This window comes from Ranitomeya variabilis, chromosome 1, assembly GCF_051348905.1.
Source record: "Ranitomeya variabilis isolate aRanVar5 chromosome 1, aRanVar5.hap1, whole genome shotgun sequence".
NCBI lineage: Eukaryota > Metazoa > Chordata > Amphibia > Anura > Dendrobatidae > Ranitomeya > Ranitomeya variabilis.
In genome coordinates this window covers 13,157,700-13,172,769 of record NC_135232.1, presented here as the reverse complement: position 1 = coordinate 13,172,769, position 15,070 = coordinate 13,157,700, and the positions used below count along the sequence as shown (strand labels likewise).

At 47.0% G+C, this 15,070-nt stretch overlaps 1 protein-coding gene across 1 annotated transcript in view; it reads left to right on the top strand.

The window, feature by feature from the left end:
- LOC143793501 (uncharacterized) overlaps positions 1-15,070 on the top strand; it is a 71,311-nt gene that overhangs the window by 19,773 nt on the left and 36,468 nt on the right. The window contains exons 6-10 of the mRNA XM_077280532.1: positions 3,764-3,881; positions 13,920-14,017; positions 14,096-14,174; positions 14,273-14,370; positions 14,493-14,610. Of these exons, the coding sequence (XP_077136647.1) occupies positions 3,764-3,881; positions 13,920-14,017; positions 14,096-14,174; positions 14,273-14,370; positions 14,493-14,610 (511 nt within the window). The remainder of the gene's footprint in view (positions 1-3,763; positions 3,882-13,919; positions 14,018-14,095; positions 14,175-14,272; positions 14,371-14,492; positions 14,611-15,070) is intronic.

Sequence of the window (15,070 nt, the reverse complement as noted above, 5' to 3'; positions counted from 1 at the left end):
TAGGCAGCAGATGACAGGAAGCAGATGACAGGAAGCAGAGATTGTACCATTAAAGGGAATGTTACAGGATGATAGGCAGCAGATGACAGGAAGCAGAGATTGTACCATTAAAGGAATTGTTGCAGGATGATAGGCAGCAGATGACAGGAAGCAGATGACAGGAAGCAGAGATTGTACCATTAAAGGGAATGTTACAGGATGATAGGCAGCAGATGACAGGAAGCAGAGATTGTACCATTAAAAGAATTGTTGCAGGATGATAGGCAGCAGATGACAGGAAGCAGAGATTGTACCATTAAAGGAATTGTTGCAGGATGATAGGCAGCAGATGACAGGAAGCAGAGATTGTTCCATTAAAGGAATTGTTACAGGATGATGGGCAGCAGATGACAGGAAGCAGAGATTGTTCCATTAAAGGAATTGTTACAGGATGATAGGCAGCAGATGACAGGAAGCAGAGATTGTACCATTAAAGGAAATGTTACAGGATGATAGGCAGCAGATGACAGGAAGCAGAGATTTCACCATTAAAGGAATTGTTACAGGATGATATGCAGCAGATGACAGGAAGCAGAGATTGTACCATTAAAGGAATTGTTACAGGATGATATGCAGCAGATGACAGGAAGCAGAGATTGTACCATTAAAGGGAATGTTACAGGATGATAGGCAGCAGATGACAGGAAGCAGAGATTGTACCATTAAAGGAATTGTTGCAGGATGATAGGCAGCAGATGACAGAAAGCAGAGATTGTACCATTAAAGGGATTGTTACAGGATGATAGGCAGCAGATGACAGGAAGCAGAGATTGTACCATTAAAGGAATTGTTGCAGGATGATAGGCAGCAGATGACAGGAAGCAGAGATTGTACCATTAAAGGAATTGTTACAGGATGATAGGCAGCAGATGACAGGAAGCAGAGATTGCACCATTAAAAGAATTGTTACAGGATGATAGGCAGCAGATGACAGGAAGCAGAGATTGTACCATTAAAGGAATTGTTACAGGATGATAGGCAGCAGATGACAGGAAGCAGAGATTGCACCATTAAAAGAATTGTTACAGGATGATAGGCAGCAGATGACAGGAAGCAGAGATTGTACCATTAAAGGGAATGTTGCAGGATGATAGGCAGCAGATGACAGGAAGCAGAGATTTCACCATTAAAAGAATTGTTACAGGATGATAGGCAGCAGATGACAGGAAGCAGAGATTGTACCATTAAAGGGAATGTTGCAGTATGACAGGCAGCAGATGACAGGAAGCAGAGATTGTACCATTAAAGGGAATGTTGCAGGATGATAGGCAGCAGATGACAGGAAGCAGAGATTGTACCATTAAAGGGAATGTTGCAGGATGATAGGCAGCAGATGACAGGAAGCAGAGATTGTACCATTAAAGGAATTGTTGCAGGATGATAGGCAGCAGATGACAGGAAGCAGAGATTGTACCATTAAAGGAATTGTTGCAGGATGATAGGCAGCAGATGACAGGAAGCAGAGATTGTACCATTAAAGGGAATGTTGCAGGATGATAGGCAGCAGATGACAGGAAGCAGAGATTGTACCATTAAAGGGAATGTTGCAGGATGATAGGCAGCAGATGACAGGAAGCAGAGATTGTACCATTAAAGGAATTGTTGCAGGATAATAGGCAGCAGATGACAGAAAGCAGAGATTGTACCATTAAAGGGAATGTTACAGGATGATAGGCAGCAGATGACAGGAAGCAGAGATTGTACCATTAAAGGGAATGTTGCAGGATGATAGGCAGCAGATGACAGGAAGCAGAGATTGTACCATTAAAAGAATTGTTGCAGGATGATAGGCAGCAGATGACAGAAAGCAGAGATTGTACCATTAAAGGGAATGTTACAGGATGATAGGCAGCAGATGACAGGAAGCAGAGATTGTACCATTAAAAGAATTGTTGCAGGATGATAGGCAGCAGATGACAGGAAGCAGAGATTGTACCATTAAAGGAATTGTTGCAGGATGATAGGCAGCAGATGACAGAAAGCAGAGATTGTACCATTAAAGGGATTGTTACAGGATGATAGGCAGCAGATGACAGGAAGCAGAGATTGTACCATTAAAGGAATTGTTACAGGATGATAGGCAGCAGATGACAGGAAGCAGAGATTGTACCATTAAAGGAATTGTTGCAGGATGATAGGCAGCAGATGACAGGAAGCAGAGATTGTACCATTAAAAGAATTGTTGCAGGATGATAGGCAGCAGATGACAGGAAGCAGAGATTGCACCATTAAAGGAATTGTTGCAGGATGATAGGCAGCAGATGACAGGAAGCAGAGATTGCACCATTAAAGGAATTGTTGCAGGATGATAGGCAGCAGATGACAGGAAGCAGAGATTGCACCATTAAAGGAATTGTTGCAGGATGATAGGCAGCAGATGACAGGAAGCAGAGATTGCACCATTAAAGGAATTGTTGCAGGATGATAGGCAGCAGATGACAGGAAGCAGAGGTTGTACCATTAAAGGAATTGTTGCAGGATGATAGGCAGCAGATGACAGGAAGCAGAGATTGTACCATTAAAGGGAATGTTGGAGTATGACAGGCAGCAGATGACAGGAAGCAGAGATTGCACCATTAAAGGAATTGTTGCAGGATGATAGGCAGCAGATGACAGGAAGCAGAGATTGTACCATTAAAGGAATTGTTGCAGGATGATAGGCAGCAGATGACAGGAAGCAGAGATTGCACCATTAAAGGAATTGTTGCAGGATGATAGGCAGCAGATGACAGGAAGCAGAGATTGTACCATTAAAGGAATTGTTGCAGGATGATAGGCAGCAGATGACAGGAAGCAGAGATTGTACCATTAAAGGAATTGTTACAGGATGATAGGCAGCAGATGACAGGAAGCAGAGATTGTACCATTAAAGGAATTGTTACAGGATGATAGGCAGCAGATGACAGGAAGCAGAGATTGCACCATTAAAGGAATTGTTGCAGGATGATAGGCAGCATAGAAATCCCAATAGACAACATTGGTGGCGCATATAGATCACACCAATATTAATATAATAACACCAAATAAATGCGCCACCCGTGTATGGACAATATGGATAACTGCCAACGCATAGTAAGCAAAAAACCAATGAGAATGCAGTCATATAATCCGAAAAACCATTTTATTAGTACACAATAAAATTACACAAATAAAAGGCCAGACAGTATGTGGTGAGACCAGTAGCTGGAAAAAGTGCCTAAAGCAACATAAGGAAACTAGTCACCCGGGAACTAGCATCCCCAAAGGTGGTCCGGAACCAGCCCGTACAGGTAGAGGGGCATATAATGAATGCAGGAACAGTACATTAATGTAACCAAAAGTATCCAATAGTACCGCAGCTAGAAATAGAAAGACAGCACTGAAATGAGATTATCACCTGCTATGAAGAGTCCGGTCCAACCCAGGGGATGTCAGAACACCCCGACGCGCGTTTCGGCACGTGTACCTTCTTCAGGGGGAATAGGCAGCAGATGACAGGAAGCAGAGATTGTACCATTAAAGGAATTGTTGCAGGATGATAGGCAGCAGATGACAGGAAGCAGAGATTGTACCTGTGTGAAGAGAGGAGATGGATGTTAATTCCCAGCGTTGAAATAACTGCTGCGTCTCGATGCTTAGCTGCCTGATGCTTTGCTGCAGGGATGCGCGTGCCTGACCCCACACGCGTGCACCCCTCAAGATGCTACTAAATGTGTTGTGCTGATTGTTACATCTGATGTATCAGGAGGAAGATCCGACTAAGAATAAAGTGAAGGATGAGACAGAAGAAGAAGCGATGACGAGGGGGGATCAGCCGTGTGTGAGTGACGGGAAGGAGGAGATTCCGGGAGATGTTTCCACAGGTATGTAATAATGACCGGCGGGTGATGATGACCGCTGTGTAATAATGACCGGCGTGTGTGTGATGATGACCGGCATGTGATATTGTAGTAAAATCTCTGACATGGATGGAAACGGGGCTCAAGTGACATGGGAACAACATGGGGAAGACGCCTGGACACATCTCTGAAAAAACACTGTAAAATCACTGAAAGACTTGACATCCTACTTCTTTAAAAAATGCAGCAGTTTTCCATTTGTCAAGAAAAAAAAGGAATCGTGTGCATGAGATTTCTGAATTTTTGGGACTTGTAGAAGCCTATGCACTAAGTGCAAGACCTATCAAAATTAGAAGGAGGGAATGCAACACCCCCTGGAATATACGTAGAATAGGGCCTCAGAAAACATTTCATTTAGAAGGAGTGGGACTTCTGAGGCCAACAACAAGGGGTCCCAGATCCAGGAGCACGGGATACAACTAGCACAAAGACCTTCAGGCATCGGACTCCAGCTAAGGTGGGCGGCAGTTCCTCCTGTGCCGGCTCAGAGCATCAGGCAGCCCACAAGGCTTCAAGTAGATCAAAACTGGAGGTTCAAAACATGGTTTTATCTCCTTGGAGACCTTTGCCAATGAATATTCATGAACCATGTGTCACGGGAAGACTAGGTGGGCAAGAGCTAATAACCCGGGCCCCTGCAATTTCCCTCAGACTAGGGAAATCCTGACTGACCCTCTACTTAGAGTTTACACTGATGGTGTGCATGTCTAGGCCTCGACCCTCGCCCTCTCTCCTGTTTCAACCCTAGGCTGAAACCACCGCCCACCACCCAGTGAAAAGATCATACACCAATACCCACAGTTAGCACAGACAAGGATAACGGAAAATATACACCACGCCGCAGTCACTCAGGAATACACTATAAATGCGCAGGACAAAATAAGTACAAATATAGGACGGAGTAAATAAGACAAAGGGAAATACACCACCAGATACGATACTCCAACTCCTAGCTCACCATTCCAGACCGAGATAACCAAGCACTAGACAGAAGCTATAATCGGCGACGCCCAATGTTCAGAAGAACTATTTAAAGGCAGTGGGCGTGACCCAGCTTCCAATCCGAGCACCAGCTAAATTAACCCCGGACCAGCTAGATAAAATCTAGCCGACGCCACTGAGCACATAGTGGACAAAAGCGGAATTACCGCTGTCTGTCGAATACCCTGGTATGAACAGCGTCCGTCATGACAGTACCCCGCTTTCTACGAGGGACCCCAGGGCCCTCACGGCTTATAGGACCCGGCTTGTCCGGATGACGGCGGTGAAACATACTGACCAGCCGGTCCACATGAATGTCCGAGGCTGGTACCCAGGACCTTTCCTCAGGCCCATAACCACGCCAGTGTACCAAGTACTGTAACGTGCGGCGCACTACACGAGAGTCAACCACCTTGGAGACTTCGAATTCCAAATTACCATCCACCAAGACTGGAGAAGGCATAGGTGTCGCGTCCACAAGACCCACCGTCTTTTCTTAGCAACGATCTGTGGAACACGTTGTGTATCTTATACACCGTAGGAAGCTCTAATCGGTACGCTACAGGGTTAATGACGGCGGCGACCCTAAATGGACCAATAAGCCTTGGACCCAATTTAAGGGATGGTATCTTGAGTCTTATGTTTTTTGTGGATAACCACACCCAGTCATCCACACTCAGGTCCGGACCTGGCACACGCCTACTGTCAGCCACACGTTTGTACCTAGCACCCACACTCAACAGGCGCCGTTTAACTCTCCTCCAGACTGATGACAATTGTGCTCCTAACTGGTCTTCCTCCGGAACGCCGGAAGAGCCCCTCTGACTCAAACTACAAAATTGAGGATGTAGCCCGTAAACACAAAAAAACGGAGACTCCCCAGACGACTCCTGGCGGTGATTATTGATGGCAAACTCAGCCAACGGAAGGAACGTAGACCACTCCTCCTGGTTATCAGAGACAAAGCAGCGTAAGTACTGTTCCAAATTTTGGTTCATACGCACAGTCTGACCATTTGACTGAGGATGAAATGCCGAAGAATGAGACAACTTGATCCCCAGCCGTGAGCAAAATGCTTTCCAAAATTTTGCCACAAACTGAGTACCCCTATCAGACACAATGTCAGACGGAACCCTATGAAGTCTGACCACCTCCTGCACAAATACCTGAGCCAGGGTCTTAGCGTAGGGCAACGAAGGCAAAGACACAAATGGCGACATTTTTGAAAAACCGATCAACAATCACCAAGATGACCGTGTTCCCAGCTGAGGAGGGCAAATCAGTGATGAAATCCATGGAGATTTCCGTCCATGGCTTACTAGGTACCTCAAGAGGAAGTAGTGTGCCAACAGGACGGGAGCGGGGCGTCTTAGCCCTAGCGCACGTGGTACAAGCTGACACGTATGAGACCACGTCCTGTCGGATCTTGGGCCACCAAAACCGACGTGACACCAACTCCAAGGTACCTCTGACCCCTGGGTGGCCAGCCAGGACAGCATCACGATGCTCCGCCAAAACCTTTAAGCGGAGATGAAGCGGTACAAAAGATTTGTTGATGGGAAGCTCAGATGGTACCTCCTCCTGAGCCTCGGCAATATCAGCCTCAACCTCGGTAGTGAGAGCCGAAACCACAACACCCTTTTGGAGGATGGGTACTGGATCCTCCCGAGGTTCTCCCCCCGGAAAACACCTGGACAGAGCATCCGCCTTAGTGTTTTTAGACCCCGGTCTGTAAGTGACAACAAAATTGAACCGCGTGAAAAGCAGTGCCCAGCGAGCCTGCCTGGGGGACAGACGCTTGGCTGACTCCAAATACAGCAGATTCTTATGGTCGGTAATAACAGTAACCTGATGGACCGACCCCTCCAAGAAGTGTCGCCATTCCTCAAAGGCCAACTTGATTGCCAACAACTCCCTGTTGCCGATGTCGTAGTTACGTTCGGCGGACGACAGTTTCTTGGAAAAATAGGCGCATGGACGCAAATCACTCAAAGATGAGCCTTGTGATAGTACCGCCCCCACACCAACCTCAGACGCATCGACTTCCACAACAAAAGGTTTTGATACGTCTGGCTGCACAAGAATGGGGGCTGAAACAAAACTGTTCTTAAGAAATTCAAATGCGCGCACAGCAGCCTCAGGCCAAATGGAGAAATTGGTACCCTTTTTAGTCATGTCAGTTAGCGGTTTAGCAATGATGGAAAAAACCTTGATAAACTTCCTATAGTAGTTAGAAAACCCAAGGAACCGCTGAAGTGCTTTCAGGTTATCAGGACGTTCCCAACGCAACACCGCTTGCACCTTAGCGGCGTCCATTTTAAAACCAGAAGCAGACACAATATAACCCAAGAAAGGCAACTCTTGAACAGAAAATACACATTTCTCAAGTTTAGCATACAGCTTATTCTCTCTGAGAAGCTGTAACACCTGCCTGACATGATCTAAATGAGCATCACGGTCGCAAGAATATATGCGAATGTCATCTAGGTACACGATAACGAATTTCCCCAAAACATGCGAGAACACATCATTGATGAAATGTTGGAACACTGCAGGTGCGTTAGTCAACCCAAACGGCATCACCAAATTTTCAAAATGACCCTCAGGGGTATTAAAAGCCGTCTTCCACTCATCACCTTGACGGACTCTTATGAGGTTGTACGCCCCCCTGAGGTCAAGCTTGGTAAACCACTTAGCACCTGCCACCTGGTTGAACAAATCTGGTATCAGTGGCATAGGTTATGGATCACGAACCGTAATCTGGTTCAATTCCCTGAAATACAAACACAGGCGTAATCCGCCATCTTTCTTCTTCACGAAGAAGAACCCTGCTGCCACAGGCGAGGATGAAGGCCTGATGTGCCATTTGCTCAAACTTTCAGCAATGTAATCCTTTAACGCTTGTCTCTCCGGACCGGAGATGTTAAACATCCTTGCTTTAGGCAATTTGGCACCTGGTTTAAACCTGATAGTACAGTCATAGGGGCGATGTGGCGGCAACTCTGAACAACGCTTCTCAGAGAACACATCCACAAAATCCAGAAGTGACTCCGGAACGCTTGAAGTCACAGCAGACACACATGTGGCCAGGCAATTCTCCTGGCAGAACTCGCTCCACTGAATTATGTCCTGAGTTTTCCAGTCAATTACCGGGTTGTGCATAGACAACCATGGAAAACCCAAAACCACCTGAGCAGGAAGATTCCTGAGCACCTTACATGTAACCTGCTCGGAATGTAGAACCCCAATGTGGAGTTTCACCTCAGCCACAAATTCAGTAATCTCCCCCTGTGAGAGAGGAGCAGCATTGATGGTGACCACGTGGATAGGATGAGGCAATTTTTCAATCCTAAAACCTGCTGTGCGCGCAAACTCCTCATCAATGAGATTTGTGTCTGAACCACTATCCACAAAAACAGTAATTGGCAGCTCACTGCCAGCTATAATAACCTTAGCAGGGAGCATGCACTGAGAAACCACCATGGAGGATATACATAAGCTCAGATTGGTCTCCTCCACACCCTCTGAGCTTAGCAGTTTTCCGCCGTTGAGTTTTTCTTAGACAGCAGAGGACAGATGTTAATAAAATGACCAGTCTTACCACAGTAAAAACAGGCTCCCTGCTTCCTGAGCTCAGGGGCTCGACGCTTCACATGTGACACCCCTGCGATTTGCATAGGCTCCGTGGGCTCACCTGCAGCAACCTCACGTGAACCTAAACCCTCTCCCATAGGCGGTGTCTCATGCTCCCCCTGACGCAAACGGCGATCAATGCGGACAACCAGACTCATAGCAGAATCTAGAGAAGTAGGAGTCTCGTACATCAGAAGGGCTTTTTTAACCCTTCCAGAAACCCCATGAATAAACTGACTCCGCAGCGCTGGATCATTCCACTGTGTATCGATCGCCCAGCGACGAAATTCAGAACAGTAATCCTCTGCAACTCGCTCCCCCTGGCGACTAGTGCGTATCTTAGATTCTGCTAGAGCCATTCTGTCAGGCTCATCGTAGATGTTTCCAAGAAAGGAAAAAAAACTCTCCATAGAGTCAAATGCAGCAGAATCAGATGGCAAAGAAAACGCCCATGCTTGGGGATCCCCGCTTAACAATGACAACACCAGGCCCACACGCTGAGCCTCATTACCTGAGGAGATCGGGCGCATACGGAAATACAGTTTGCAAGCTTCACGAAAAGAAACAAATTTACTGCGTTCCCCAGCAAATTTTTCAGGCAAAGGAAACTTAGACTCAGCAACTCTACCTGTCGCTCCAGGTTGCACATTAGATACTGCTAGTCCCTGTTGCTGCACTGCCCCCCTCAACTCAGTGACCTGTAGGGACAGCGCCTCCAACTGGCGGGTTATGGAAGTCATGGGATCCATGACAAAAAAAGGAAACCCCTTTTTTTTTTTAAAGGCCGATTATAATGTCACGGGAAGACTAGGTGGGCAAGAGCTAATAACCCGGGCCCCTGCAATTTCCCTCAGACTAGGGAAATCCTGACTGACCCTCTACCTAGAGTTTACACTGATGGTGTGCATGTCTAGGCCTCGACCCTCGCCCTGTCTCCTGTTTCAACCCTAGGCTGAAACCATCGCCCACCACCCAGTGAAAAGATCATACACCAATACCCACAGTTAGCACAGACAAGGATAACGGAAAATATACACCACGCCGCAGTCACTCAGGAATACACTATAAATGCGCAGGGCAAAACAAGTACAAATATAGGACGGAGTAAATAAGACAAAGGGAAATACACCACCAGATACGATACTCCAACTCCTAGCTTACCACTCCAGACCGAGATAACAACGCACAAGACAGAAGCTATAATCGGCGACGCCCAATGTTCAGAAGAACTATTTAAAGGCAGTGGGCGTGACCCAGCTTCCAATCTGAGCACCAGCTAAATTAACCCCGGACCAGCTAGATAAAATCTAGCCGACGCCACTGAGCACATAGTGGACAAAAGCGGAATTACCGCTGTCTGTCGAACGCCCTGGTATGAACAGCATCCGATATGACACCATGTGGGGGAAAGTTCTCCAACCCATCCTGGGGACAGAACACCACAAGTCCTTTGTCCATTTATTCACACAGGAGTTACATTTGGGTCTTTCTCCCATTGTATGATGGCATCTTTATTTTTATTTTACAGAGTTGACTCATATCTAAGGCTTGCAGGCCGCAGTCACTTCTCTCTCCCTGCTTAAGGTTATTCCGGGGGGTTTTATTCCTGCCTTGGTCATGATAACTAATAGGCGCATCTGTATTCCCATGCCCCCTTTCCACCCTAAAATGAGTGTACAGTTCATGGTTTTTTATTTTTCTTGTTCTCCTCCTCCTACACCATATCAACAGGGTTATCATGCTGCCCTCACAACAAATTTTTTTGAGGACCCTCAATTACACATTTTGAAGGGCCATCAGGCAGCAGGCACTCATAATTTTTTGAGGGCCATCAGGTGGCACTTAGTCATACATTTTGGAGAGTCAGCAGGTGGATCTAACGTTAAATTCATTTTCAGGATTCATATTTTATTTATAAAAAATAACACCGTACAGTTTGCAGGCGGGAGCACAACAAACATGCTCATCCATGAGTCCCAGCAGACAAGTAATCCCACACTTGGACACTCTGTGGAGCAAGTCTTTACATTTGCATTTATTGATTCTGGCCTCCCGCCCTGCAAGAGGGACATGAGATCGTATGTATTCATGCCAAAATATTTGAGCAGTTACGGTCAGAAGAAAACTACGGTGGGGAACAGCAATTAGTTTTCCATGTGGACGATGACGGTGAGACACAGTTGCCAACAAGTGATGTTAAGTCAACAAGTCGTGAGGCGGACCAGAGTGCAGAAGTGAATGTGGTTTATGCACACTGGGGGGCATTTGAATTTGGGAGTGCAGAATTTGCTGAATTCCTTTTTGGAGTCGAGACGCCAAAGTGCTTTTGCAGAACCTTTGTACTATCAGTAACGTTGAAGCCCCCTATATTTCCATTGAGAGATGACGGACCTGAGTGGATTGAGTAGAAGCTTTTGTTGGGCCCATTTTGGATCTCATTTATCCTGCACTCTTCGCTGAGCACTTACTTCGGGTTTCCATCTAAATCTCCGAGAGATGCAATTCAGGTGACACGACGGACAGGTCCATTCACTATAATGAGGCAGCAGAGTTACTCTGTCGAAAAAGACAGACACCGCCGGATCATAAGCCACACGGTGTCCACACTGCCTCTATCTGCCTCATTATATGGAATCTTCCACCGGGGTTCTGTCTGAATCGCATATTTCAGAGATTTGCACAGAAGCCGTGGCATAAGCGCTCAGTGCAGAGCTCAGGATAAATATGAGCCGAGCCTTACTGCGATGTTTTTATGTTTGGCTTCTGTCACACACTAAAAGATGCTTTTTATTGCAAAATAAAGTTTTTGCATCACCATGTTTTGAGAGCTATAATTTTTCCATATTTCGGCCCACAGAGTCAGAGTTGTGATGGCTTATTTTTTACGGGACGAGTTGACGTTGGCACATGACTTTTTTTGTCGCTTTCTATGCCAATTTTTCAGAGGCAGAATGAACAAACACCAGCAACTCAGGAATTTTTATGCCATTCACCGTGTGGTAAAATTGATAAAGCAGTTTTATTCTTCGGGTCAGTAAGATTACAGCGATACCTCATTTATATATTTTTTGGCGCTTTCACACAATAAAAATTATTTTATAGAAAAAATTATTCTTGCATCGCTTTATGCTGAGAGCTGTAACTTTTTAATTTTTCTGCTGATGGAGCTGTATGGTGGCTTGTTTTTCTGTGAGGTTATCTAGTGGGACAGTTTTATAGGTCAGTTCATTCTGGATGCCGAATTACCAAATATGTGTACTTTATTCTTGTTTTTACATAAATATACCTTTTTTTTTTTTTCTTTTTTTTTAAATCTTGTGACGCTTTTATTATGCTGATCGCTGGTATACTGCACTGACCGAAGTCTCTTAGTCCATGCTCCTGGCACCGTCACTGGCTGACCCTGAGGTTGTCATGCAAACTTCAGGTCGCCATGACGACCATCGGACACTCGCAATGACGTCACGGTGGTGCCGATCGGAAGGAAGAGGGAGCCCCCTCCCTCTCCCAGACTCCTAAATTTTGCTATCAGTGTTAATCGAGGCATCTAGGAGGGTGAACAGCCAGGGGCAGTGCAGGCATCGCTACTGGCATTGATACCCACGTCTTCCATCGGCAATTGCGAGGGTATAGCTCCTGTGCAGGCACGATCGCCATGACGTACCTATACGTTAAAGGTTTTGAAGGGGTTAAAGAAGAATAAAAACATAGTATCTCGTCTAGTAATAGGAGGACGGGCAGATTCTCTTCTCTTAGAGTGATCCCAGAGGATCCTGTTCAGGAGGGAGGCCGTGTCCTCATGGTGACTTCATGAGCTCTCAGAAAACAATCACTGGTAAATGGTAACCGTCCTTCCCCCAATCTCCATAACGGCGAATTAGGAGAAAAGAAAGTGCAGTGCCCCAGAGTCCTGGTTGTTGCAGTAATGTCGCTCTGCCGCTAAGGGGAGTGATGTTACGTCTGATGGCACTGAAGGAGTTCACCTGACCAGGTATCACAGACACCAATACACTTCACAGTCTGGCCTCCAGGGGGAGCTAAGGGTTCTATGTATTAGGCCACTCCCCACCATAGTGGGTAAAACTGGGGGTCAGGCAGGAAGTTAGACAGAAAGCTGACTGGGTTGGAACCAGGCAACACCTTGTGGCAGAGGGTGTTGCAGGGGAAGATTCAGAGGGGTCCCTGTCAGGGGTGGGATCCTGACAGAAGCCTAGCAAACAGAGAGAACGTAACGGGACCGCGCCTGCACGACATAGCGGCAGTGCCCCAAGAAAGGATAAGAAGCGAGATTTATTGTGCTGAGTGAGAAACGAGATCAACGCAACAAGGAGAATACCAGTAGGAGTCGTGCTGTTAGACGAGGCAACATCCTACTGAGGCGCATAACCGGTGGCCGGAACGCCGAGTAAGTACTAAGCTCCAAGCCAAACTTCAAACTTACGGCAGGACAGTCAGTTAGAGGCGGGCTGTCTCACCCAATTGACCTAGGAAGACACAGGGGGGTAACAACAGGAGTGGGGCGACGCTAGAGTCCCGGAAGAGCTCCGAGCCTCCCCGTCATACGGGTGCGTCCTAATCTTAACATCTGGGGACGAAGAAGAACATCATAATCGAGTTGTGAGGGAACACGAGAAACAGACACAACAGTTGTGGGGACTATCCCGTAAGCACAGCAGGGGAGGACCACAACACACTAGCGCTGGAAGGTAGGCACAGATTTCCACCTGTAAAGGGAACTCTGGACGTGCCATTGGACCGGCCGGACTTGCGCAGCCTGGTTAGCCGTATTCCGGACTGAGGATCCAGAAGCCTTCAGTAAAGAGGTAAAGAGACTGCAACCTGGTGTCCTCGTTATTCACCGCGACCGGCACTACACCGCACCACTACCACCATTTAGCACCACCTTTCACTGGACGCCCCTCAGCAGGGTCACGGACCGGGTCTAGCCACCGTGACAATCCCAGAACAGAGGCCCGGTATCGGGTACCCCTCGGCCCTGCGGCAGTGGGGGCGCTCCAAAACCACTGAATAGAAATGTGGAGCTTTCTCCAGCTCCTCTGTGGTTCCATCCATGGTGGAGATGAAACTTGGAGAAGTTGTGTTTCTTAGTACGGCTCCTCCATCTGACTGACGAGGGTCTTCTCTGTCCCTCTCCTCAGGGTCCTCATCCTCCGAGTGCAGAGCAGAGAGCATTAGGCTTTGGCCTCGCTGATTATCACTTCATACTTGGGGCCAAAATGTGCTGGGAACTCGGTACCGGTGGTGAGGACCACAACAATGTAATTTAGTCCCTGATACATAAACCTAGAATTACCGGTTCTGAGAGACATGTCTCATATATAGACAGATACACGGCAGGTCATGTATTCAGTCTGTGTGTCTCCACAGATGGATCCAGGAGGAGAAATCCACCAGAGAGATGTCCCCGTCCTCTGTATCCCCAGGACTGTCCAGAGGAGAATCACAGCATCCCGGAGGATCATCAGGTAGATGACACTGAAGCCCCCACAACATCTGACCATGAAGTGATGGGACCTGAGCTCATCTTACATTTTACTTTTTAGGGTGAAGATCTGATTGACATTAAGGTTGAGGTTATACATGGAACACAAGAGGCGATCGCAATATGGGCCGATCAGCAGGGTGAGGAGGGGAGACTGTCATGTCTGTGCTGTGGTCACCAACTACTACTCCCATCATCTCTTGACACAATCTATTCCATCACTGTGTGTTTCCTACAGATGGAGTTGTGGAAATAAACCAACCAGAGAGATGTCCCCGTCCTCTGTGTCCCCAGGACTGTCCGGAGGAGAATTACAACATCCCGGAGGATCATCAGGTAGACGGTGCTGAGCCCTGTACCCGATCTGTATATGGGGGGACATTTCTGATTGAGGTCATAGATGTCACAGATTTTGGTGGTTTCTTGTATTGTGCTAATTGTTACATCTGATATATCAGGAGGAAGATCCGACTAAGAATAAAGTGAAGGATGAGACAGAAGAAGAAGCGATGACGAGGGGGGATCAGCCGTGTGTGAGTGACGGGAAGGAGGAGAGTCCGGGAGGTGTTTACACAGGTGTGTGATATTAACCGGCTCATCATGATGATGATGATGATGATGAACACCGGTATGTAATGATGGCAGTGTGTGATATCGTGTGGAGTCTTCGTTGCAGTGAAGCTTTACCTGCTCTCATCTAAGCAGAAGCGTCCGGTGATGGTGCGGCTGCTCCTGTAGAGTCCGGCGGTGCACTGATGAATAACGAGGCCGCCTTCACACCTCTTCACAATTATTTAGGAAGCACAGATTACTTTTCCTTTACCTTTGTTAATATTCCTTCCATCCTTTCCGTCCGTATTTTTCTTCCACAAGTCCTGTGCTGCCATATAAATGACTGAGCTTGTGTTCCAGGTTATGAATCTCTCCGTCCTATGGATCTCCGTGATGTAGCAGCCTCTGCCTGGTGCTGACGAGTGACGACACATGTCACATGTAGAGTCGTCCTACCTGTCCTCTCTGTTTGCCTCCCACTACT